At 39.2% G+C, this 26,352-nt stretch overlaps 5 protein-coding genes across 5 annotated transcripts in view; all 5 read right to left on the bottom strand.

The window, feature by feature from the left end:
- LOC129775861 (uncharacterized) overlaps positions 1 to 9,004 on the bottom strand; it is a 51,672-nt gene extending 42,668 nt beyond the window's left edge. Inside the window, exon 1 of the mRNA XM_055781024.1 lies at positions 7,955 to 9,004. Coding sequence (XP_055636999.1) covers positions 7,955 to 8,006 — 52 coding nt within the window. The 5' untranslated portion in view covers positions 8,007 to 9,004. The remainder of the gene's footprint in view (positions 1 to 7,954) is intronic.
- Positions 9,005 to 21,055: 12,051 nt separating this feature from the next.
- On the bottom strand, positions 21,056 to 21,880 carry LOC129774470 (uncharacterized). Its single transcript, XM_055778211.1, has one exon. The coding sequence runs from the start codon at positions 21,878 to 21,880 to the stop codon at positions 21,056 to 21,058; it is 825 nt and encodes a 274-aa protein (XP_055634186.1).
- Positions 21,881 to 21,940: 60 nt separating this feature from the next.
- Positions 21,941 to 23,080, bottom strand: LOC129774469 (uncharacterized). Its single transcript, XM_055778210.1, has one exon. It carries the CDS (start codon positions 23,078 to 23,080, stop codon positions 21,941 to 21,943), a length of 1,140 nt encoding a protein of 379 aa, XP_055634185.1.
- Positions 23,081 to 23,577: 497 nt separating this feature from the next.
- On the bottom strand, positions 23,578 to 24,117 carry LOC129774468 (uncharacterized). The gene has a single exon (XM_055778209.1). It carries the CDS (start codon positions 24,115 to 24,117, stop codon positions 23,578 to 23,580), a length of 540 nt encoding a protein of 179 aa, XP_055634184.1.
- An 811-nt stretch (positions 24,118 to 24,928) lies between these two features.
- LOC129774467 (uncharacterized) lies at positions 24,929 to 26,299 on the bottom strand. The gene has a single exon (XM_055778208.1). The coding sequence runs from the start codon at positions 26,297 to 26,299 to the stop codon at positions 24,929 to 24,931; it is 1,371 nt and encodes a 456-aa protein (XP_055634183.1).
- Positions 26,300 to 26,352: the final 53 nt, after the last annotated feature.

Here is a 26,352-nt window from a genome sequence, read left to right as displayed (position 1 = left end):
TTACTCGCTAGCTTGCATGGTGGGTTAAATGAAGTCCCACCACACTTTTGCATTTAAAAAAAAAAAAGGGATAAAGTTTCTATTTTTCTTAAAAATAATTTTAGTAAAGTATAATAAAAAAAAACTTACTTTTAATATTTTTCTCACAAAATCACTAAATAAAGCTGGACTATTGAAAATTTTTGGTTTCAACACTTGATGAACTTGTCATGATGATAAACTATGCCGACGCAATCGAATATATTTCTGACATTTGCTAATTGTGTTGCCAACTAGTTTAAATAAAAAGAAAAAAAATTATGAGCGCGTAGCTATTCTAATATTTCTAGGTGGAACAAAAAATGTCCCACCATGCGTTATTACGCATCAAAAAGGTGGGACATTTTGAATACCACCGTGCCTCAAAGAGTTAACTGGATAATGGAAGAACAGAAAGAATACTCTTACGCCTACATATGCAATGGTATAGAACGAATTCTCTTACGCCAAGAAATGGCAACTGTGTAAAGGCGGCAGTCCATCTATTCAACATGCTACATGCTACAAGTCCATGGTAAACAACAATGGATATGATACTTGCCCAATTTTTTATTTTGTTTCCACCTCAACCACTACACAGTAGTATGCGATGATGATGATGTTGAATTAAAGAGGCTTTAAACTTTTCAGTTCATTCGCCTCTCAAAATAGTAGTATGCGAACGCTCACTACACCACCATATCTGCCCTGATGTTATTATTTTTGTGTTCAAATATTCTGTTGTTTCATTATTGTGGTGATAACTTTTTTTTTTCTATCTGTATTATAGTGATTTTCAACTCATTTGGCTGGTTCGTCACTTGTTACTTCCATTTTTGGAAGAATGTCGGGAGTGAGAATTGAACTCATGACCTTTAGCGTGAGAGGCATGGATGTTACCACTACGCCAGATCGCCTCCACAAGTGGTGAGTTATGATAATCGTCAATCAATGACGAAGTTGCTCCAACATTGTCGCACATGTCGTGCTACACACGCCGCATCAATCCGCAGGCCATTGGATAAGGCCAACACTGCTCGACAAGACCAATCATGTCGTAAGAAGAGACACTCCAATAAGCAAGAACCATTGACTTGTAGCATGTAGCATATTGAAAAGATGGAATGCCGCCTTAATGTGCTACATAATTATAGATGTGATAACCATGTGACATGTTCATGATTAAAATTTGGCTCTGTTACTAATATGCTAATGAGCCTGAAATAAACAAATGGGATAAAAAAAACTGGAAATGGGTTATATCTGTGGTATAACCGCAAGGGTGACGTAGGACTCTCGTTTATTTAGTGATCATTTTTTCTAAGTTGCATCTGAATCAATTCTGAATGAATGAATAAATGAATATTTGGGGAACTTCGAAAACAAGAGTGTTACGTTGGAGGCACAATATTCAGCAAACGAAACAATCACACAAAAGTTGTATAATACATAATACATTGCTTGTATTGTGATATGATTTGTATTCCATTTCCAATAGACAAAATATATGTTGCATCAAATCAGTCTACATAATTTTTGCGTTCGCTCATCCTTTCTCACAACACCCATTTCTCGTTTGAGATATTGTTGAGTAAACATCGTTTGCCAGTGCGCGTAGAGCGGGAATTCCTACTTAAGATTCATTGCACCTCTAATAAATTGCCGAAAGACGTGGTCTTACGTTGATCGCACTTAATTGAAAAATCACAAAACCAAATGTATTTGGTCGCAGTATTATATAGATAGAAAACATCTAAAATAAAACTTGTTTTCTTGATTGTAATTTTCAATTCCGATTGGAACTGGCATTCTTCAGCAACGATGACATCTTTCCTGAGTCTTCTCGATGCTGGATGGCAACCAAATGGAAAGAATTCCGCGCGTGTATGTGTGTGTGTGTGGCGGCTGCTCCGATGTCTCAAGCGAAACCGTTTTTCGATGTTGATGCTTCTCTTGGTCGCCTTCTCTTCTCCTCCTGGTGGATCGGCTTTTCTGCGCTCCCTCACAGTTCGAAACAAACTGAACGCGTTTCAGGTCAAGTCAGGTAATGAATCACTCGATCCCTCGCCGTCCAGCTCGTCCAGCAACGATGTTGTCCAGTCGATGTCCTCGCGAAAAATGAATGCGTTTCATCACCAGAATATCGCTTGAGTATGCTTCTTGTCCGTTATTGAATCGAAAAAAGGTGTGTTGTACGATTGCAATTTGGAAGGCAAACTAGAGGCGAATGAACTCTCTGAGTTTGAAACTTTCAGCGACTGAGCAATAATCGATTGAAAATTATATGAACATTTTCCGTTGCCGCGCATCCAATATTGGATACGAAAATATCCTACTGATGGGGAAGAATAATCTTCAGAAACTTTCCCTCTAATTAATTGCACTTGATTGAAAAATCACGAAACCAAATGTATTTGGTCGCAGTGTTTTATGGATAGAAAACATTCAAATAAACTCTTTCGCTTGAATGTATTTTCCAATTCCAAGGGGAACTGGCAGATTATTTTTCAGCAACGATTACATCTTTCCGAAATCTTCTCGAGGCTGGACAGCAACCAAATGAAAAGAATTCTGCGCGTGTATGTGTGTGTATGGCTGCTCCGATGCCCCAAGCGGAACCGTTTTTCGATGCTGATACTCTCTTGGTCGCCTTTTCAGTGGTATCACTCTCCTCCTGATGGATTCCCTTCTGGCCTAAGATCCACAAACAGGCTCTTGGTGACACCGTTCATCAGCGCTTTCATGATGAACGAAGTTAGCTTCACCACAACAGCGACAACATGCTCCAATCGCTGTTCAATTATAACTGAGTGGATTTCCGAGCGGCGCTTGCTTATATACCAATTGGTGATTTAAATAGCCTGTTTTGAAAGCAATTTTAAGACTATTGAAACAAGTTTTTGGATCAAAAACTAACAAGTATATAACGCGTAGACATTTTATCTTTCGAATGAAGTGTTTATCATACCATTTCGTTCAGTTGTTTAGGATCTATTGCTCAAAATCTCGGTATCCGGCGTAACGCTTTCGTTTTCGAAACTTTGATTTTACACCCCGGTATAGAAATGAAAGACGTAGTCCTACGTCAAAAATATTATCGTCTATTTCCTCCTGAGAGAATCTGGATAAATTTATTTTTTGACGTGGGACTACGTCTAACCGGAGTATATGGGGGATAAAATGAACACCTGAACACAGAACATGCAGGAAAAAATTAAAGATTCCAAATGCTTATAACTCGAACATTTCTTACTGGATCGGAAAGATGTTTGCATCAATTGATACGGAATATGTCTACGCTTCTATCGTAATTAATAAAATGTTATTTTTCATTAGATGAACAATTGAATAACTGTGAAATGTCAAGCGTTATCTAAACGCCCTAACTGCCTAGTTTTGATTGGCCCGATTTACGGTTTCCCGAACACAGACTTCAAAATCAATGTACATGCAAGTAGGGGGTATTTTTGTTCCAACCGAGCTGCGTTTTCCTAACACGGACTTCAAAATCAATGTACCTGTGGGAATTGCTTGCGAATATACATGCAAGTAGGGGGTATTTTATTCCGGCTGAAATGTGTTTACCTATTACAGACTTATAAACGAAGGTGTATGGGGAACTCGGAATTGCAAATACATGCAAATCGGGGGCATTTTTGTTCCGACTGAAATGTGTTTGTCGAACACAGACCTCAAAACCAAGATGTCATCATACCAAACGTAAATGGACTATCATTGAATTTACTTGTAACGAAGAACATAATCTATCCAAACGCATGAATTGACATCACATGGCATTATACAATTTTTTTACTCACTAAGCAAATATATTGAATTCAATTGAATTCAGAAGTTGTTTCATTCAATCAAAAATTAAATCAATACAAACCCATTGGAGGATGACAACTCGCCACTTCCTGGCGTAAGGCAAGACATGGCATCTTCTCAGGAGGAGATGTTTCCATTAACGAAATCAGACGTCCCAGAAGATAATCAATTGTCAGCTTCACACCAAGGAGAAGTAGTAAGTTTTAATAATTTGTATGCCTCGTCATACCAAGTAATAGATAATGAACCATCTTCCTCGCCTCAACAACTAAATGTAGTTGAAATTTCGATATACTGTCAAAATTTCAACCGTATGAAAAGTCCACTTAAAATGAAAGAAAACCAAATTAATGTTCTGAATTCTTCTTTCTCGATAATTATGGCCACAGAGACAAGTTGGGATGATAGTGTTAGAAGCGAGGAAGTATTCGGAAATCGTTTTAATGTCTTCAGAGATGATCGTAATCTTCACAAATCCCATAAAAAATCGGGAGGCGGCGTCCTTATTGCTATTAATTCATTAATAAATTCAGAACATATTCCAACAACAGAATTCGACGAGTTTGAGCAAGTGTGGGTCAAAGCACTTATTGCGGGAAAGATACATATATTTGCATCTGTTTACTTCCCCCCTGATCGTGCTCAACTTAGTTGTTATGAGAAATTCTTTGAAGTTGCTGAAAATATTTTATCTTCCTTTGCAGCAGAATCAAAAATCCATATATACGGAGACTTCAATCAACGAAATGCGGACTTTTTCACTGATTCTGAAAATGAATTTATCTTGCTTCCAGTTGTTGGGGATAATAAGACTCTGCAATTTATTTTTGATAAAATAGCCGGTCTTGGGTTGAATCAAATAAACAATGTTCAGAATCGACAGAAATGCTTCTTGGATTTCTTGTTGACAAATATGACCGAAGATTTTTGTGTGACCGAATCATTAACTCCACTTTGGAAAATGAAGCTTTCCACACAGCTATCGAATATTCTATATTTATAGATAACACTCAAAAACCATTTGATTATGAATTTGAGGAAGTCTCTGATTACACAAAAGCAAATTACCAATCAATTAGGTGTAAGCTTAACTATATCAACAGGCAGGATTTATTTAGAAGTGTGGAAAACATTGAAGTAGCAGTGACGACTTTTTACTCGATGATCAATGAAATTATAGAGCAGGAAAACGAAAAAGGAGAAATATGAACACAAAATATCCGATTTGGTTTAATCAAAGCATAAAGAATCTAAAAAATAAAAAAACAGAAGGCACATAAATTTTATAAGAAATACAAATCTGACGCTAATCTCCAAAAATATCTGAACATTTGCGAACAGCTCAACTCAACTGTTAAAAGCGCTTTTGAAGATTGCAGCTTAAAAACAGAGTCGGACATAAAATCTAACCCGAAAAGTTTCTTTAATTACATAAAAACAAAATTAAAAAGCAATGGTTTTCCATCACGCATGCAGCTTGACGATACCGTGGGGAATGACCCAGAAAAAATTTGCAACCTCTTTGCAACATTTTTTCAAGAAGTTTATATTGTAACTGCTGAGGAGGACCGAGATCGTGACTTCTTTGCATTTCTTCCAGAATTTCCATGTGATGTTGGAGTCAGAAAACTAACTTACATTGAAATTTTGGACGCATTAAATAAGCTCGATGTCTCGAAAGGGCCAGGTCCTGACGGAATTCCACCGGTTTTTAATTAAAATTTGGCATCTGAATTAACTCATCCACTTTTATGGCTTTTCAATACGTCATTGGAATCAGAAAGGTTCCCAAAAATATGGAAAAAACTCTTTTCTTGTACCAATATTCAAATCCGGTAATAGATCCGATGTAAGAAATTATCGTGGAGTAGCAATTATTTCTTGCATTCCAAAACTCTTCGAAGCCATAATAAACCAAAAACTTTTTCAACAACTAAAGACACGAATTACGAATAAGCAACACGGTTTTTTCAAAGGACGATCAACAACAACAAATTTGCTGGAATTTGTCACATTCACTTTGAATGCAATGGATAATGGTAATCAAGTTGACGCTCTATACACTGACTTTAGTAAGGCTTTCGATCGTGTTGATATACCCTTACTCCTTCTTAAACTTCAAAAAATAGGGATAGAAGTCAAGCTATTGAAATGGCTAGAATCATATTTGACTGACCGCACCCAAATGGTAAGATTTAATGGGGAAATTTCAAAACCAATATTTGTTACATACGGAGTTCCTCAAGGCTCTCATTTGGGGCCACTTTTGTTCATTTTATTTATTAATGACGTTTGCGTTTTTCTTAACAGTGTTAAGGCAGGCATCTATGCAGATGATATGAAACTGTATATGGAAATAAAGAATGAAGAAGACTCTCAAACATTCAAAAATGAAGTTGACATAGTTTATAATTGGTGCACTAAGAGTTTATTACAGCTCAATGTTAGGAAATGCACTTTGATTACTTTTACAAGAAGAAGAACACCATTGAACAATGGTGTTATACTGGGTAATCAACCCATCAGTAGATGTCAACGAGTAAGAGATTTAGGTGTGATCTTAGATTCGAAACTAACCTTCGTGGATCATTATAATACAATCATCCATAGAGCAAATAATATGTTGAGCTTCATTAAACGCTTTAGTTACCATTTCCACGATCCGTACACAATAAAAACATTGTATATTACATACGTCAGATCAATTCTCGAATACTGTAGTATTGTATGGTCCCCCTACATAACTTCACACGAAGACAGAATTGAATCTGTACAAAAACAATTTTTGTTATTTGCACTTCGTAAACTAGGCTGGTCTTCATATCATCTACCTCCATATGAAGCACGCTGTATGCTAATCAATATTAAAAGCCTAAAAGAACGTCGGAACTCTGCCATGATTCTATTTATTATTGATATTATATCACAACGAGTGGACTCAGAAGAAATATTAGGAAACCTGAATTTTTACGCACCGATTAGGAACCTGAGAAACCCTAACATTTTTTACATAGATTATCGAAGAACGAATTATGCCAAATATAGTCCTATTAATCGTATGATGAGCCTCTGTAACGAACACAGTGAAACAATTGATGTAACCATGTCAAGATCAATGCTCAAAGACTATCTGAATAGCATAAGATATCGTTAAATTTCACTGTAATATTTGGGCAGCATATTTAGTCTACGCTAATTTGACGAAATAAATAAATAAAAAAAATTGATTCTGTAACTTGTTAAAATCGTCTTTTAAATTAAACGAATAAATTATCCAGCCAGCTCTTTTTAGATTTTTAGTTTTAAGTAAGTAGTTTTAAGTAGTATTAAGAATGTATCGGTCTACAATTTAGATTGACGACAATAAAAAAAAAAATAAAATGATTGCTAAGCTAAGGTAGTCCCACGTCAACCTTGCGGTTATATCATAAATATAACCCACCCATTTTTTCATGTGAGAAAGGTATTTTCTGATTTTAAGAGGATGAATCAAAAATCAAAATTCTCTTCCATATTCAAAAAAACGAAGAAAAAAAATTTTTTTTAGACTCGATGATATACAGGATTCGATTATATACAGTGAAAAGAAATCAGAAACTGTATATAATCGAGTCGGTCCTGTATCATGTGGCTCTATCCAATATCGATCATCAAAGTTTATTAGTATTGATGGTATAACATCACATCATACAATGATTTGTTCAATGCGGCAGGGGTTATTCATTCTCCGGTTTGTTGAAAGAATACTATTTATTCTGTGGGTCATGAAAAAGAATCTATATAGCATGGAAAACAAGTTTTCCAATGAATTGCTGTCAACGCTCAATCTGCTCATTGTTCAATAATTGATAGGTTTCATTTAGGAACAAAAGTCCAATCGAATATCAACCATGGAAACACGACACGTTGCGACAGGCAACATCTATTAAACTTTATTCAAACGCAAATTTGAGTTGGACAGTAATACGCTTTCCAACGTGTATCCCTAACAAAACAATAAAATACAGATTCGTGTGATTCGCAGAACACCCGTGTGACGACGATTCCTCCGAATAAAACAAAGCGACGGTACAGGAAAAAAAATACGAAACAAAACACTCTCACCCACCTGTCAGGACCAGTATCCTGCAAAGTACCCCTGCGAGAATAATCACCAGCATTGCTTGACACGGCTCCGCCCCGCGTTCGCCAGCCAGCCCTGAATTCGAAGTGGGGTTGAATTTCAATTCAGCTCGCCATTTCAGCTTCGTCCTTGTTTAATTTCCGGAAACCACCACATTTCACCGCGCCACTTCTTTCCTTCAACTTCCCCCCCGCGAGAACACACGGACCGGGGACACGAATGATGGTGAGGATATTACAATAAATCGGTTTCTTCCTCGCACAGGTGGCCCTGTTTAACAGTCCCCTCGCACATACATATACAGAACCGAGGAGCAAAGTTAGTCTTGTGCCGCCGTCGGGATTGGGTTTGCTTAGGTCCGACTTTTCCGCATAAACTTGTCTCAAGGAGTAGACACGCGCTTGTCGTTTCGAAAGCTCTCCTAATACACTTCTATTTGAGTTTGGTTCAGTCGGCGTTGGGCACTTTTTCACTTCTTCCACTCGATAACTCTAATCCTGGCGCTCGCAAAGATGCAAAGAGCGTGTGTTCGTGATGAATTACAGTGTAAACATACACGCAGATGTGAATGTGTATTCTCGGCAGCTGCACTGAACCGGTCGAATTAATCAGCAAAGCAAACAACCAACTGGGGATTAGGCTTTGCGCGTTGATGCTAAAACCACCCAACAAAATCACTGCTCCACCCTCACCTCACGCTCGAGATGCTCAGACACTGGACGCGAGCATCGGTCCGCGCCGCGTTAGTTCACTGTTATTCAAAGAAGGTCCTTCATTAGCTTTAATTAAATGTCTTCCCAAGCGCCAGGCGGAAAGAATCTTCTCACCACGGCTCGTAGTACTCCTCGTCGGGTGGCGGGAGGAAAAATCAACAACTTTTTTTTGTGTGTCTATTCTCTTCTGTACTTTCGGGCAGTTCACTACTCCCCCTCGGGCTGGTCTACAGCGACCCGACCGACCGAACGATGGCAGCGGAAAATTCTCAATTTTCGCAACTTAGCCCTTCCGACAGGGAAACACGTCCGACAACCCGTAGGATACAAATGGGACTGAAGCTGTTTAAAAATGTATGGTCGCAAGCTCGGAAAATTCGGCTGCTTCGGCGGTCACTCGCTCGTTGGGGTTTGAGAGTCGGGAGAGTATCGTTGGGCCTTCACAAAGCTTCTCAGAGAGAGAGAGGGAGATATTGTGAAGTGAAAAGTGAGATGGATGCTTTTCTTTAGTGAATCGCTCTCCGCGCAACACGAGGAAAACTCACCACTGAGATGTTTCCAAGTGTGGTGAATTGTTTGTGAGTGACTGCAGTTGCACTTGTGATTTATTTTACCAATAATTGAACCATTTGAGCATTTTTTTCAAACGTTTTTTTGCGTGATCGAATGCAGTTTGTCGTTTTATTGACGTGGGACTACGTTTAATCGGAATATATAGGGCAGAAGTACCTATCGCCAGAATAGTACCTATTATGGTAATACGAATAAGTTTTTTTTTATTAGTTTAAATGGCATAAATTAATTTTAAAAGCTCTAATATGATTTTTAGACATCTGAAATCTCTTCTTTGTTGATTTTGGTACTTGATTCCATGCAAAACATTGTTCTTTTGTTGAAAAATTTAGGTTGAAAATAGTGTGTCCCATTGATGCTTGCTTCTTAGCATTTTGCTATGGAATATGTGATCAAAATAATGAGATTTTCATACTGTGAAGCGGCTGTTTTGATGCAATTACAGTGTAGACGCATACATTACAACATTCTTGATGTTGTGATTCGACCAATTTACACGATTTCATCGAAATAAACTCGTATCTGACTTAACACCGACCAAATGTGCATCCAAATCTCGGTGTGCATACATACCATGCAAAATCCGTGCTATTTCAAATAAAATGTGCTCATCTCAAACAATCTGTGAGCTCAAGTGAGCTGAGTGGCAAACAAGTATTTTTTTTATCTAACCCACATCTGCAATTATCAAATATCGTGTTATTCCAAGAAGCTCCGCGAAAAAATCGATTTTTCCGGCAAATCAAGCAATAAGCAATTTTACACTCTTAACAAGTTAATTTGAGAAACCATGCAAAAAGTGAATTGAGTGTATCTCCACACAAGCATGTATCAATAATGAAATCTTGCGTAACTTTTCATATAGTTTTTGCTGCGTCAATGAAATCACATTATTGCATTCTCTTCCGGTCAGAACTTAGCGATGAATGCATTTTCTGGTGTGTTCGATGATATGATTATAGAACTATTTTCCAAAAAAAAAACGCTAAATCTGTTTTCAAACGTTTTTTTGCGTGATCGAATGCAGTTTGTCGTTTTATTGACGTGGGACTACGTTTAATCGGAATATATAGGGCAGAAGTACCTATCGCCAGAATAGTACCTATTATGGTAATACGAATAAGTTTTTTTTTATTAGTTTAAATGGCATAAATTAATTTTAAAAGCTCTAATATGATTTTTAGACATCTGAAATCTCTTCTTTGTTGATTTTGGTACTTGATTCCATGCAAAACATTGTTCTTTTGTTGAAAAATTTAGGTTGAAAATAGTGTGTCCCATTGATGCTTGCTTCTTAGCATTTTGCTATGGAATATGTGATCAAAATAATGAGATTTTCATACTGTGAAGCGGCTGTTTTGATGCAATTACAGTGTAGACGCATACATTACAACATTCTTGATGTTGTGATTCGACCAATTTACACGATTTCATCGAAATAAACTCGTATCTGACTTAACACCGACCAAATGTGCATCCAAATCTCGGTGTGCATACATACCATGCAAAATCCGTGCTATTTCAAATAAAATGTGCTCATCTCAAACAATCTGTGAGCTCAAGTGAGCTGAGTGGCAAACAAGTATTTTTTTTATCTAACCCACATCTGCAATTATCAAATATCGTGTTATTCCAAGAAGCTCCGCGAAAAAATCGATTTTTCCGGCAAATCAAGCAATAAGCAATTTTACACTCTTAACAAGTTAATTTGAGAAACCATGCAAAAAGTGAATTGAGTGTATCTCCACACAAGCATGTATCAATAATGAAATCTTGCGTAACTTTTCATATAGTTTTTGCTGCGTCAATGAAATCACATTATTGCATTCTCTTCCGGTCAGAACTTAGCGATGAATGCATTTTCTGGTGTGTTCGATGATATGATTATAGAACTATTTTCCAAAAAAAAAACGCTAAATCTGTTTTCGAGGGCATGATTATCAATAGAGAAATTCAATCAAATCAGAGAGATCCTACCTCAAAAATGCAATCATTTCTTGGCCACAACATTAAAAATATTTCCATAAACGAACAATTCTGGAAATCGCTATTGTGTTATGAGTAAACTGACCAGACGTCCCGCGTTACGCGGGACAGTCCCGCATTTCAACTAAATGTCCCGCATAAGATTGCGTCCCGCGAAACATCCCGCATTTGGCCAGAGAAGCGAAAATGTCCCGCGATATCAATATATCAATATAATATATTTCAGAGAGTGTCAACTGGAAACGACAGCAACAAAATTGAAAATGGTTTTAATAAAAGTCTCCTATTGATCCGCAGGGACCAACGTGAGTCAGACGTTCACGTTCACGAAAAGTTCATCTTTGGTCCCCTAGCTCGGTCAGGGCTTATCGTGGTCAATAAGCTGGAAGAACCAGTGTATACTGGACAGGCAGGATTGTTTGATGAAGTATCGTAAATGAAGCACTGGGCGGCCTTACGGAAGTTGGGCGGAACCTCAACCATGGCCGATGAAAAAATGAATGTCGACGTATTCTGTTACCTTTTCGTTGGTTTGGTGGTCAGCTGTCTCTCCATTTTGGCCTTCGCCCAAAAGTTTTCTATCGGGCGACAATATTTATCTCCAGCCGATCCATCTTCATGTGATCTTTTGTCATAATGGGCTGATCCCAGGTTCGGCATAACCACCACAGCACCTTCGCAACTTCCGGCAAGCGCTTCGTACTGTATATCTCCCCGTCCACCATGTGACTCGAAAGAAGACCGACTTGGACATTCCCTTCTCATCTGTCAGAGAAGGACCTTCTTCGAGAACTTGATGTGGATGATATACTCGACGTCATCGCTTATCTGGGGAACGTAATGTACCCGGTCCCCTGCTATTCGTTGAATTCTAGTATCAAATACGTCTTCTTCTTCTTGAATGGCGTTAACGTTCCCTGTAGAACTTTTGCCGTCTCAACGTATGCATTAACTAGCGTCATTCATTAATACTTAGTTGAGATTTCTTAAGCCAAATAACACGCCTTGAATGTAATCCGAGGGGCAAGCTCTAGAATACGCGTGATCACAGTGCAAGTCGAAGGAAATTTCTCTGACGAAAAATCAAATACGTCTCGTCTTCCATTATGAGCACGAAAGAAGTTTTTCACCAGCACCTCAAGTTAAAGGGTGTGTCACATCAAATTGCATCACGGAAAAAACGCTGTAGAAATTCGCCCAGTGGACCGATCCTTTTGAAAATTTTAGACAGTAAAATAAAAACTATCAAACAACTTTTGGCATTTTCTTTTTATTCATACTTCGAGCCCAAGCCCGTATGCTCGCACCTTCCTCTTTACCCCGTCCATAAGGTTCTGTACAACGTCAGGTTGTAGTTTTTTTGAACAGAAATCCATTTTCTCTTGAAGTCCGCCTCCGATTTGACAACTTTTGGGTTCTTCCGGAGGGCCTGCTTCATAATCGCCCAATATTTCTCTATTGGGCGAAGCTCCGGCGCGTTGGGCGGGTTCATTTCCTTTGGCACGAAGGTGACCCCGTTGGCTTCGTACCACTCCCACACGTCATTTGAATAGTTATACGAAGCGAGATCCGGCCAGAAGATGGTCGGGCCCTCGTGCTGCTTCAATAGTGGTAGTAAGCGCTTCTGTAGGCACTCCTTAAGGTAAACCTGCCCGTTTACCGTGTCGGTCATCACGAAGGGGGCGCTCCGCTTTCCGCAAGAGCAGATCGCTTGCCACACCATGTACTTTTTGGTAAACTTGGATAGGGTCTGCTTGCGAATCTCCTCCGGAACGCTGAATTTGTCCTCTGCGGAGAAGAACAACAGGCCCGGCAGCTGACGAAAGTCCGCTTTGACGTAGGTTTCGTCGTCCATTACCAGGCAATGCGGCTTCGTCAGCATTTCGGTGTACAGCTTCGGGGCTCGCGTCTTCCCCACCATGTTTTGCCTTTCGTCGCGGTTATGAGCCTTCTGAACCTTGTATGTACGCAGGCCCTCCCGCTGCTTGGTCCGCTGGACGAATGAACTTGACAAATTCAGCTTATTGGCGACATCCCGGACCGAACTTCTCGGATCACGTCTAAACTGCTTAACTACGCGCTTGTGATCTTTTTCACTGACGGAGCATCCATTTTTGCCGTTCTTCACCTTCCGGTCGATGGTTAGGTTCTCGAAGTATCGTTTTAGTACTCTGCTGACCGTGGATTAGACGATTCCCAGCATCTTACCGATGTCCCGATGTGACAACTCCGGATTCTCGAAATGAGTGCACAGGATTAATTCATGACCCTCTTTTTCGTTCGACGACATTTTTCCAAATTTACGAAAAATTGACAGTGAAGCATGGCCAACGTGATCTATACACTCTTATCTTATCTTATCTCTTATCTATCTTATCTGATAAGCGAAAGCTGAAGATATAATTCCTAAAAATTAAATTTCTACAGCGTTTTTTTCCGTGATGCAATTTGATGTGACACACCCTTTAGATCAGGGGTTTTCAGATTTTTTTATAGCAAAAACATTTGACGGATCACCTGTATTTTTTGATCAATAAAACAAATCCTATTTGCATCGACATTATCCAACTCGGAACAGCTCTATTTCGGTTGCTCGTCACAGTTACACTACATCTGACCCGTAGTAAACAAGAAAAAAACCCTATATGCCCCGTGATATGAAATTGAAGAATGTTTCTCTTCGAGGTGGGTTTTCAAGTGGGAGCATTTGCTATAACTTCGCGGAGCACAAATTTCCCGCGGAGCACCATTTGAAAACCCCTGCTCTAGATCAATGAAGGAAGGGGTGTGATATCTAACTATTTGCTACTTGCCTAATGATTTTGCACCTTTTAGTACATTACCTGTGTTATTATTATGTTCAGTCACAATAAACCGTACAACTTAAACAGTTGTTTTACTTTTTTTTTCTTAGTTTTTAGTACATCATCTGTATGATGAGTGTATCTCTCTACAATAAAATCATTCAACAATTTTTTTCAATTTTTTCTCTTACTTTTTTTTCGAGATTTTTCATAATGTAGTGTGTTCTATTAGTCAACTCATTTCATCTGGATATTGAGGAGATTTCAAAAAAATACATAGTAGACTGTTTTGTGGCGGCGACCATTTTGGATTTATTTGGTTCATAATGTGTGTTCTCCAGGTCAAGTCTATTCATTTGATGCACACATCCCAATCAACTGTTTTGTTAGAGAAAATATGAAATCAGGCATTCCGTAGTGGCGACGAAATTGAATTTCTGATACTGGTCGGACTCGATTCTATAAAGGATATTATAGTGAATCGAATATATATTATTCGATTGTATACAATTTGAGACTCGATTATATAGAGTTTGTTTTTTTTATATTTCAAATATGACTTATTTCAACAAAAAAAATGTAAGGGGTTGTATCTAGGATACGACCGCATATTTTCGACGTAGAACTACATAATTACATTATGCAATCCACTTGTTTACCACTCCGAATATTATTTTAGAGTGCATCGAAATTTTTGTAATAGATTATGTTCTTCGTTACAAATAAATCTGATGAACGTCCTTTTACGTTTGATATGATGCCTAGGACTACCAAAATATGTGAACGGAAAAATTGTCAAACGATCATTGTATTTTACATTTCCCTCTGAAATTATTGCACATCTCAAGTTTACGTAGTTCTCGAACCGCGAAAGTTCATTCACCTCTAGTATCTGAAATAACGATTTTCCCAGACTTCTCAGCTTAAAAGTACGTTTTAGGGAAACATATTTCGGTCTGCACAACGACAAGCAAGTACAAAAGTACTCATCACCAAAAAATAACTCCCGACTTGAATGAATAATATTTGCAAAGCGGACTCCCCAAGGCACATTAATTTGGAAGTCAGTGTTATGGAAACACAGCTCAGTGGGTAGAAAATACCTCCGACTTGCATGTTTTGACAAAGCAGATTCCCCCAGGCACATTGATTTTGAAGTCCGTGTTTGGGAAACACAGCTCGGTGCGAACAAAAATACCCCCGAATTGCATATATATTTGCAAAGCTGATTTCCACAGGTACATCGATTTTTAAGTCTGTGTTGGGGAAACCGTTAATCAGGCCAATCAAAACATGACAGTTTAAATAACGCTTGACATTTTACAGTTATTCAATCATCTCATGAAAAATAATATTTTATTAATTGTGATAGACGCGTAGAAATATTTCCTATCAATTGATGCAAACATCTTTCCGATCTGTAAAGAAATGTTCGAGTTATAAGCATTCGAAATACGGGTAGGGTTTGCACACAAATCGGCAGAACAAATGTATGGGAAAAAAGGAAGTTTCTCCAGTTTTCATGAATTAAAACCGTTTAGAGATTAGCAAATTGTAATGTACAGCATATCGTACAAATTTCGACGAATTTCCGATTCGATTGTATGTAAATTATGAGAATTCGTTCACAGAGAAAATAGTTAGTAACGTTAACTTTATTTCATAAAAACGTGACCTGTTTTCTGATTTGGCACCCTTCCTGAAAGACGTAGTTCTACGTCAAAAATATAGTATTTAAACGTTAAGGTGAAAGTTAATTAGCTACAATAAGTACATTGAATCGTGAGTTTTGAAGATTTTAATTAAATACTCATCTGGATTTGTTTAATTCTTTATGAGGCCGTGTAAACTAAGCAAGGGATCGATCTCAACTTCAGAGAACATAATCAATACATGCAAAAGAACACAAATAAACCTTTTAATAAAATTTTAACTATTGAAACATTTGAAAACATTGGTGTCTATATAGTTGCCACTGCCCGTTAACCACAACAACACTGTTTGTCGCTGCCTTGTAAAATCACTTTATTGCGCTTTTGGCCATGCAATTTTTCTCGTTCAGCGAGAAAAAAAAATTGACGTAGGACTACGTCTTTCATTTCTATAACGGGGTGTAAAATCAAAGTTTCGAAAACGAAAGCGTTACGCCGGAGACAGGGATTTTGAGCGTTAATAGCTCTTAAACAACTGAACGAAATGGTATGATAAACACTTCATTCGAAAGATAAAATGTCTACGCGTTATATACTTGTTACTTTTTCATCCTAAAACTTGTATCAATAGCCTTAAAATTGCTTTCAAAACAGGCTATTGAAATCACCAATCGTTATATAAGCGAGCGCCGCTCGTAAACCCACTCAGTTTAGGGACGAAACCAAATACATTTCGTTTTGGATTTTTCAATCAAGTGCGACCAAACTGAAAGGAGTATTTTCGTAAATTCCGGAAAGATCTAATCGTTGTTGAAAATTAATCTGCCAGTTCCCTGGGAATTGAAAAATACATTCAATACATTCTTACCATATAACACAGTGACCAAATACAATTGATTTTGTAATTTTTCAATCAAACGTAATTAGCAGGATAGCTTCTAAACATTATTCTTCCCCATCAGTAGGATATTTTCGTATCCAATATTGTATGCGCGCGCAACGCAAAATGTTTCGCATCGCGAACATTATATAATTTTCAATCGATTATTGCTCAGTCGCCGAAAGTTTCAAACTCAGAGAGTTCATTCCCCTCTAGTTTGCCTTCCAAATTACCATCGAAAACCACACCAGCTCTCGATTCAATCACGCACGAAAAGCATATTTAAGCGATATTCTGGTGGTGAAACCCATTCATTTTTCGTGAGGACTTCGACAAGACAACATCGTTACTGAACGAGCTGAACGTGCTGGACGAGCTGGACGGCGAGGGATCGAGAGATTCATTACCTGGCCTGACCTGACCTGAAATGCAATCGGTTTGTTTTAACTGTGAGGGAGCGCTGAAAAGCCGATCGATCAGAAGGAGAAGAGAAGGTGACCAAGAAAGTATCAGCATCGAAAAACGGTTCCCCGGGAAGACATCGAAGCAGCCGCCACACACACACACACATCCACACACAAGCACACATCCACACACACACACATACATGCGCAACTCTTTTCGTTTGCTGGTTATCGAGAAGAAACCTGGAAAGAAGTGATCATTGCTGGAAAATAATCTGAACTTCAAACAAATTATCTCTAAATCAACGATAGTCCTACGTCAGCCTTGCGGATTTTATATAGGACTACGTCTTTGATTTCTATATAGGGGGTCACTCTACGAAAAATTAAGGGATTTCAAATGCAACAAAAATCCATAACTTTTGAACTACTGGAACGATTCTGATAATCGACATATCAAATTGAAGCCAATCAGCTGTTATTTTGACGTAGGACTACGTCTTGAATTAAGGGTGCCATATCAGAAAACAGGTCAAGTTATGAAATAAAGTTAACGTTTATAACTATTTTTGCTGCGAACGAATTTACACGATTTGCATACCAATCGAATCGGGAATTTTCTAAAATTTGTTTGATATGCTATACATTACGATCCCATATTCTGTATATTAGGGTGCCAATGAATGTATGGGAAAAAATCGACCCTAAAATTTCTAAAAGTTACCCTATACAAAATGTTCACCACCTCGAAAAAACACCCTATGCCAAATATCAGCTCAATCGGACTTAAAGGAGAGCGGTGCAAAGCGGTCAAAGTGCCGATTTGAAAATATTTTTTTTCGAGATGACACTAGATCTCGACGTTTTATGCAATTTTAATACATTTGGCATCAAAAATTTTTTTTTCGAAAACCCCAATTTCCTTTCTTCCCCCCCTTGGGAGATTTTTCGATTTTCAAAAAAACTCATAATTTAACCGTTTTGTGCCACTCTCCCTTAAGTTCGATTGAGCTGAAATTTGGCATAGGGTGTTTTTCGAGATGGTGAACATTTTTTATGGGGTAACTTTTTGAAACTAGAGATCACCATTTTCATTGCCACCCTAGTGGACAGCCCTCAACCATAACAATCTTCTATCTATATATATAAAAATGGATATCTGTCTGTCTGTCTGATTCTTATGGACTCGGAATCTACTGAACCGATCGACATGAAAATTTGTATGTAGGGGTTTTTTGGGGCCGGGGAATTTCTGCAATACTCGAGAATTGATCTAGCAAACGAAACCAAATTTGGCATGTGGAGGTTTTAAGATTCAATGAATGGTTCTATGGTGGTTAGATACTCCTCCTCCCTCTCATAGGGGGGACTGCCATACAAATGAAACACAAATTTCTGCATTACTCGAGAATAAATCGAGCAAATGAAACCAAATTTGGCATGTGGAGGTTTCAGGGTGCAATAAATATGATTACGGTGGTTAGACACTCCATCCTCTCTTTAAGGGGGAGCTACCATACAAATAAAAGACAAATTTCTGCATAACTCGAAAACCAATCAAGCAAATGGAGCCAAATTTGGCATGTGAAGGTTTTAGGAGAAACGAAACGTTTCTATAGTGAATAGACATTCCTCCCCTCTCTCTGAAAAGGGGATGCCATAGAAATGAAACACAAATTTCTGCATAACTCGACAACTAATCAAGCAAATGGAAGCAAATTTGGCATGTGAAGGATTTAGGAAGTAATAAATGTTTCTATGGTGGTTCGACACATCTACCCTCTCTCTAAGGGCAAGGGGACTGCCATACAAATGAAACACAAACTTCTACATAATTCGAGATCTAATCAAGCAAATGGAGCCAAATTTCGGATGTGAGGGTTTTTGGTTACAAGAAATTTTTCTATGAAATAATAAATGAAATAAAAATGAAAGCCTTCTTAAAAGTAGCAATTTGTTTTAAATAGCTCGGTTTGTTTGAACATTGTCTGGGAAGTTCAATATTTTCTTCCGCATTCCATTTACATAATCTTCATATCCGTATCAAAATATCACTTGTGAATCTACTCTCGAGTATTTTCATTAAAGCTGACAGGCTGTTTGAATTTTCAAAAAATCGACAGTGAAAAGCACTTTGTTTGAAAACAGTTTTTGGCATTCATGGAAGAAAAGCGAATCTCTAAACGATACAGAAGTGGTATAAATAAAGAACGATGTTGATAACATGTTTAAATTGTGAAAATGTTGTAATATATTACTAGTTCTGGATCGTTCAACACACCCGAATCGTTGCTCAAACGCATTTACTTATATATTGAAAATATAAGGGTGCAATATCCGGTGAATAAGGCGGGTGGAGCCTTAGAAGCGCCCTAGAAGAGTTCAGGATCGTTGATATAAATACGTTCAGCTGCAAGCAGTTCTTGTTGGAATTCGCCGAGACTTGTTGCTTGGTAGAAGCTCATGGTATCATTTTCTTCCAGTCCACCGAACCCAGACCATGACTTCGGGGTTCTATTCACTTGCCCAAGATTTTTTTAACTCAACATTATTGTAAACGATTTGCCCTTCACAAATCGCTACAAATATGTATTTTCGTCGCGTTTATGAAACGAATCGCAGATTGAGATACGTTCCCTCAAATGTTTTTCGGTAAACATTGTTTTAGTTTTTTTATTTTACTGTTTGTTTTACCGACTGTTTAGGTAAAATAAACAGTAAAATAAAAAAAACTACCACAATGTTGCGATTTTAAAATTATCGAGTCAAATCTCATCGGGTTGTGCAAATTTTACATTGGATTGAAGAATGCTAAAGTTTATCTCGTTCGGGTTCCGATCGGGCTCCGAAATATGGGTTACTATGTAGTCCGTATGTTGTAGCGTTTTTCGTACCATATCATACCATACATCACCAGGTGCTCATAAACGGTTGTGTATCAAGAATTAATCTTGATAAGTGTTTCGATTTGATTGTCATCAGTAGCAACGTGAACTTTCCAGACAGCCCAATAGAAGCGTGTTAGGAAAATTACCAGATATCAATAAAGCAAAACATTATGCAATAACCAGATCTCCAGAAATACGGCCCGTGCACCCACGAATGAACTTGTTGCTCGTTTCAATTTTCGGAAAACTTGGGAGTTCTCGAAAAATGAAAATGAAACAGTTTTGTCATCAAGAGCGAAAGCTGAGTCGAAACCCGTACTCAAGTTGTGATTTTCAATACTACAGAAATTCCACCATTATTTGTGTCTTTGGGTGTCTATCCTGACGGAATTCATGGAATGAATCGATCGATCTCAGGCAGTCTTTTTACTGATGAATACAAAGTACTCAGGGTGGGCGTAAAGTTTCAAAAATCTTGTAAATAAAAACAGATTTCATTTAATTTAAACTATAAACATGAATGTTGTACTTTAAAAAAATATTTAACGTGTCCACGTGGACATTATCTAAGCCCCCTTCCCCCTCACCATGGACAAGCGTGGACATTTTCGTAACCCCCACCTCCCCTAAAGTTGTCCACGTGGTATGTGGACAGCCCCTAAGAGCAAAACTCGAGAAAGGAATTGTCCGATTTAGGGCTGTCTTTATTCTATAATATTTTCTGTATTAAACATTCATTCCATGTAACGGACAAATCTTGCATGAGATTTGTATATTGATTATGCGCAGTGTATTTTGATATTGTATTTATTGACGAACTGCATTACATTTACGTTACATTTATTAACTAATTAACGAATTACTACATAACATTTAAACATTACTTCAAATACGATAGACACAAGTATATTGATGGACGATTGACGGTACAATGGTTTCAAAAATCTCCTCTTACAATAACTATAGTACAATACCCTATTCTTACGAACATTTAAATTTAACTCCGACAAATCTAGTACCACAATGAGTCTACTTGCACTGGTAAGCGTGCGCCGAGAAATACCCAATAGAAACCCTCACCGAGTGGATACCGTTCACAGCTCTTGAATCCCGCAACATCCTCGCGCACCCTGAAGTGTCTCCGGACTTCTGAAGTAAACAGTGATCTTCTCTTGCGCCATGATGTTCAGTGATCAGCTTCATTATGATTAGTTGAGTTTCCTTCCATTGGCAACAAACAAAGTGTAGCTACAGGACGCTTAAATAGCCCACTTGATGTCCGCACGGTAACTACACGTACTATACCATCCTTTCCAGGGTGTAATTCCTCAATGCGACCTTTCTTCCATAGCATTGGTGGATTATTTCCATCCACCATGATTACCAACTTTCCTATATCCAATTTTATTGGTGATTTCCAGTTTTTCGACCTGGCCTGGAGTTGGGATAAATACTCAGTACGCCAACGTTTCCAGAAATCCTGCAATTGCCTTTGCACTAGTTGCCATCGACTTAAACGATTGAGCTGGACCGTGCTATAATCAGGTTCCGGAATATTTTGAAGCGAGTCACCTGTCAGAAAATGAGCCGGAGTCAGAGTTTCCAGATCGGTTGGATCATCTGACATTGGGGTAAGCGGCCGGGAATTTAAACACGCTTCTACCTGGACCAAAAGGGTGCTGAAATCTTCTTGGCAGACCGGATTTTCTCCTAGTACACGTAGTAGATGGAATTTTGCTGAGCGTACCGCAGCTTCCCATAATCCACCTAAGTGCGGGGCTGCTGGAGGAATAAAGTGCCATTGCATCCTCTCGTTTGCACATTCCTTGGAGATAGCATCATGATGTCGCTGATCCTTGAGCAAATCGAACAACTCACACATTTTATTCTTTGCACCCACGAAATTAGTACCGTTATCGGAAAAGATGTCCGTACATCGGCCACGTCGAGAAATAAACCGTCTCAAAGCCTGCAGAAATCGTTCAGTCGACAAATCCGTAGCATGCTCCATATGCACTGCCTTCGTACTCATACACACAAACAGCGCTACATAAGTTTTTCTTGCAGGTTTTCAGCGGCCATCGCGGATATATACAGGTCCAAAATAGTCTACTCCGGATTTCAGGAATGCTCGACCTACTCTCACTCTTTCCCTTGGTAATTGACCCATTTGTTGTTGGATCAGAATTGGTTTCGCTCTGAAACACCGTTGGCATTGATGGACCACCCTTTTAGCAATGTTTCGGCCGCCTAATGGCCAGAAACGTAACCGGACAGCACTTAGCAGTAATTGTGGACCGGCGTGCAACAACTTTTCGTGATGGTAAACAAAAATCATTGTGGTTATTGGATGCTTAGCCGGTAATACAATTTGATGCTTTGTTTCAGCTCGTTCTTGAGATTGGCTTAATCTCCCACCTACGTGTAGTATGCCGTCTTCCATGATAAAAGGATTGAACCATCGAAGTGATGAATTACGAGGCACTGGTTTGCTGTTCGACAGTGCTCTAATTTCTTGGTTGAACGCCAACCGTTGACCCAAGCGAAACAAAATCATTTCCGCTCCCTTGAGCTCGCTTGATGTAAGGAATCCAAAATTGTGATCCGATTTTGGGTTCCTCTGAAGCTCAATTAAACGCACCCAGTACGCCGTTGTTCGTATCATTTTTGTATATGACGAAAATTTCGAGATGTACCAGATGTCGAACTCCGGTTCCACTGCCGTCAAACATGCTGCCACCTTGCGGCGGACCTCTGGCGGATCCTCGTCAACGACTGTTGGCTGACATGGCCAGTTTTCCTCAACTTCTTTCAACCAGCATGGGCCCTCCCACCACAAGCTGCATTTTCCGATGACATCTGGAGCTACTCCTCTTGAAATTAAGTCCGCTGGATTGAATGTACCGGGAACGTGATTCCATTTTCCTCGAAAAGTTTGAATTTTTGCCACCCGATTTGCCACAAATGTTACCCACGTGGTTGGCGTAGCCTTGATCCATTGAAGCACACAGGTTGAATCGGTCCAGAAGAAAATTTTGTGTGCTCGTACTGCTTCCTTCACCTTTTCCATCAATTCGACCGCTAGTACTGCTCCACAAAGTTCCAAGCGTGGCAATGATTGCACCTTCAACGGAGCAACCTTAGATTTTGAAGAAATGAGCCGCACGATGACCTCGCCGTTCGTGTTAATGCTTCTGATATATATATGCATGTGCCATAAGCTCTTTCAGATGCGTCTGAAAAACCGTGTTTTTCTATCGAGTTAGCTTCAGATGATACGACACATCGATGAATTTTTATTTCATTCAGAAGTGGTAGCCACCTGTGGAATCTTCGCCATTCTTCTTGCACTTCAGTTGGTAAAGTATCATCCCATTGTAAATGCTTATGTTGTTCATTGCAGAGAGTCCAAAGCTTCTGCATGAAAATTTTGGCCGTTATAATGACCGCACCCAGTAGCCCAAGAGGGTCGAATAGTGTGGCGATAATGGCTAATACCCTTCGTTTGGTGAAGCTTTGATTTGATAAGAGTGGAGGAATTTCGAATTGGAATTTTAAACAGTCAGTCTTAGGCAGCCATGTTAAACCTAACGTTATTACAGTCTAATCCAGCTCCCAGCTTCCAATACTGCTGTTACGCCTTCCAATACTGCTGTTACGTTTGAAGCCCATTTTCTCAAAGTGAACCCGCCGCTGGACATCATTTGCTCACATTTGTCTTCTTAAATCTATTGCTGTATTGACGTCATCCGTTCCTGTGATTAAGTCGTCGATGTACATATCTTCTTCGACTGCCTTCGCAGCTAGTGGATATCTCTCACGTTCATCAGATGCCAGTTGTTTCAAAGTGCGAGTTGCCAGGAATGGTGCGGGTTTCGTCCCGTAAGTTACTGTGGACAACTCGTACGTTGCTAGGTTTTCATTCTCATCAGCCCGCCATAAAATACTCTGCAGTGGTGCATCCTTGGGATCTATGTTTATCTGGCGAAACATTTTCTCAATGTCAGCCACAATCATCACTTGATAAGTTCGACAGCGAAGGATAATTGCCCTGAGGTCTCGTTGAATAACTGGACCCACGAACAATGCGTCATTTAAAGAAATACCGTTCGATGTTTTGCATGAGGCATCAAAAACTACTCTCAATTTCGTAGTGGTACTGGACTCCTTTAGAACAGCGTGATGCGGTAGATAACATCGCTTTAATTGATTTGATTGATCCTCCTCCACCTTCCGCATATGCCCCATTTCGATGTATTCTTTCATAAACCTTTGATATTGCTCTCGTAATATATCGTTTCGAGTGAGTCGTCGTTCCACGCTTTCGAAGCGTTTTTTAGCTATTTCCATTGATTCTCCTAATTTTGATATGATGTCCTCATTTTTTGGAAGTGTCACAGTGTAACGACCATCTGCACTGCGCTGTACTGTGCGCTGGAATGATTCCTCACAGCATGATTCCTCAGGTGAGTAGTGGTAGTTCCTACTTCTTCGAAGGACCAAAATCGAGTTATAAGCTCCTCTAATCGATCTGATATTGCCATGTTGCAACTAATGCGTGAAATTGGTTCTTCTGATGCCATTTCTCCTGATACCACCCAGCCAAACACAGATTCTGTAAGTCGTGGTAAACTGTCTCCTAATGATATTTCATTTCCCGTTTGGAAGAAGCTGAAGAATGATTGTATTCCCAACACTAAATCGACGCTACCAGATTGATAAAATGCTGGATCGGCCAGTTCGATGCCGTCGTGCATGTTCCAGCCTTTCGTTTGTACTGTTGCAGTTGGTAGGTTGACTGTCACCCGCGGAAAAACTAGGAAACTCATTTTTTGCGCATATGGAGATGTTCGAGATCGAATTGTTGCATGTACTTTATGCTTTACACTTGTTGCCACACCGCCAATTCCCACTATAGAGATATCTACCTTTGTTCTGGATATTCTCATACGCTGGCATAATCTCTGCGAAACAAAATTGGATTCTGATCCTGAATCTAACAGCGCTCGTGCAGGGTACTTCAGTCCACAATTGTCTTCGATTAGCACTAAAGCTGTAGCTAAGAGAATTTTCGAAGATTGATTGACCGATGTTGTTGATGAAGCTGAATTTGTTGCCGCCATGTTTGCAACCCTTGAGTGTGATCTCTGATTTGCCGTGATTTCACCTGCTTCGCATGAGTTCCTGATGCTTCTGTTTTGAAACATACCATGGTGTGGTGTCGACCCTTGCAGTTACGGCAGGAATTTTTCGATAGACATTCCTTTGCCTGATGGCCCTTTTTAAAACAATTCCGACACAGATTGTTGGAGCGTAAAACTGATTCCTTACTCGGAATTGACATGCGCTGGAAGGTGGGACACAAATAAAGCCAATGTGTATCGGGACATGCAGGACATGTCCCGCTTATATGTGGAGCAGCATGGTGACTGACGCGTATTGGGGTTGGCCCATTTCTAATAACTGCGGTTTGCTCGTGTTTATTTTCCGATGATTTAGCAGGGAGCGCTTCCAAAATTCGCACACGTCGCTGCAGAAATTCGATGAGTTCAGGAAGCGTATCTTGCTCTCTCGTAGAGGAAAATTCCTCCCACCCTCTTCGTGTGTATGGATCCAACCGGGAACTGAGAATATTCACCAGCAGTAAGTCTTTGAAATCTGCTGGTTGTGTTATCTGATCCAACGTGTTAACGATTTTCTCAAATCCTTCCAGTAATGAGCGCAATTCTACGACCGATTCCTTGACTATAGTTGGTAGTTTGAATAGTGCTTGCATCTGTTTCTTCTTCAATAGTTTGCTGTTATTATAACGCTTGAGCAACAATTCCCAGGCAATATGATAGTTTGCCTTTGTGATCTTCAAAGAATCGATTAGCGCCCTCGCTTCGCCTTCTAAACATCCTTTGAGATAATGCAGTTTTTCTACGTCCGGTAACTCAGGCTTCAAACGAATTAGTGAAGTAAAAAGATCCCTAAAGCTGAGCCACTCGTCGATGTTACCGTCGAAACATTGCAGCTTAATCATTGGAAGACGTACATGTTCGGTTACTCCCTGCATTGTTGCATCTAATTGCCTTGTTGTTTGGTTCAAATTACCAGTATCTTCTAGCTCCCTGGCCTTATCTAACAGAAATGATTTCACATCGTAATATCGATTTTCAAAAACTGAACGCTCCTTCACATAGACTTCTTCATCAGGTGAAAAATCTTCATGACACTCAATTTCGTAATAAATATCGTTTGTCTTTTCCCACAAATCATCCAACCTCTCAAGACGAACTGCGATCTGATTGGCGGTTGTCCCCTCAGGATATTCATTCATGAAGCTCACAATGTTTGAAAAAGAAGCCTGCAGTCCGTTGAGTTTCACTTGCAGTGACTTCATTGATACGGTTTTAACCTTCGATGATGAAGTTGATGCTGGTGGCATGATTGATGCGTCCAATTCACCTTTCTCTCACGATGATCTGCTCCACAGGGATG

Source organism: Toxorhynchites rutilus, chromosome 3, assembly GCF_029784135.1.
Source record: "Toxorhynchites rutilus septentrionalis strain SRP chromosome 3, ASM2978413v1, whole genome shotgun sequence".
NCBI lineage: Eukaryota > Metazoa > Arthropoda > Insecta > Diptera > Culicidae > Toxorhynchites > Toxorhynchites rutilus.
The sequence above is the reverse complement of the archived record's forward strand: the minus strand, read 5'-3'. Positions and strand labels throughout refer to the sequence as shown.

Excerpts from the sequence above, each read along its gene's own strand:
- LOC129774467 (XM_055778208.1), bottom strand. The coding sequence starts at position 26,299 with ATGCCACCAGCATCAACTTCATCATCGAAGGTTAAAACCGTATCAATG.
- LOC129774470 (XM_055778211.1), bottom strand. The coding sequence starts at position 21,880 with ATGGAGCATGCTACGGATTTGTCGACTGAACGATTTCTGCAGGCTTTG.
- LOC129774468 (XM_055778209.1), bottom strand. The coding sequence starts at position 24,117 with ATGGGGCATATGCGGAAGGTGGAGGAGGATCAATCAAATCAATTAAAG.
- LOC129774469 (XM_055778210.1), bottom strand. The coding sequence starts at position 23,080 with ATGCATATATATATCAGAAGCATTAACACGAACGGCGAGGTCATCGTG.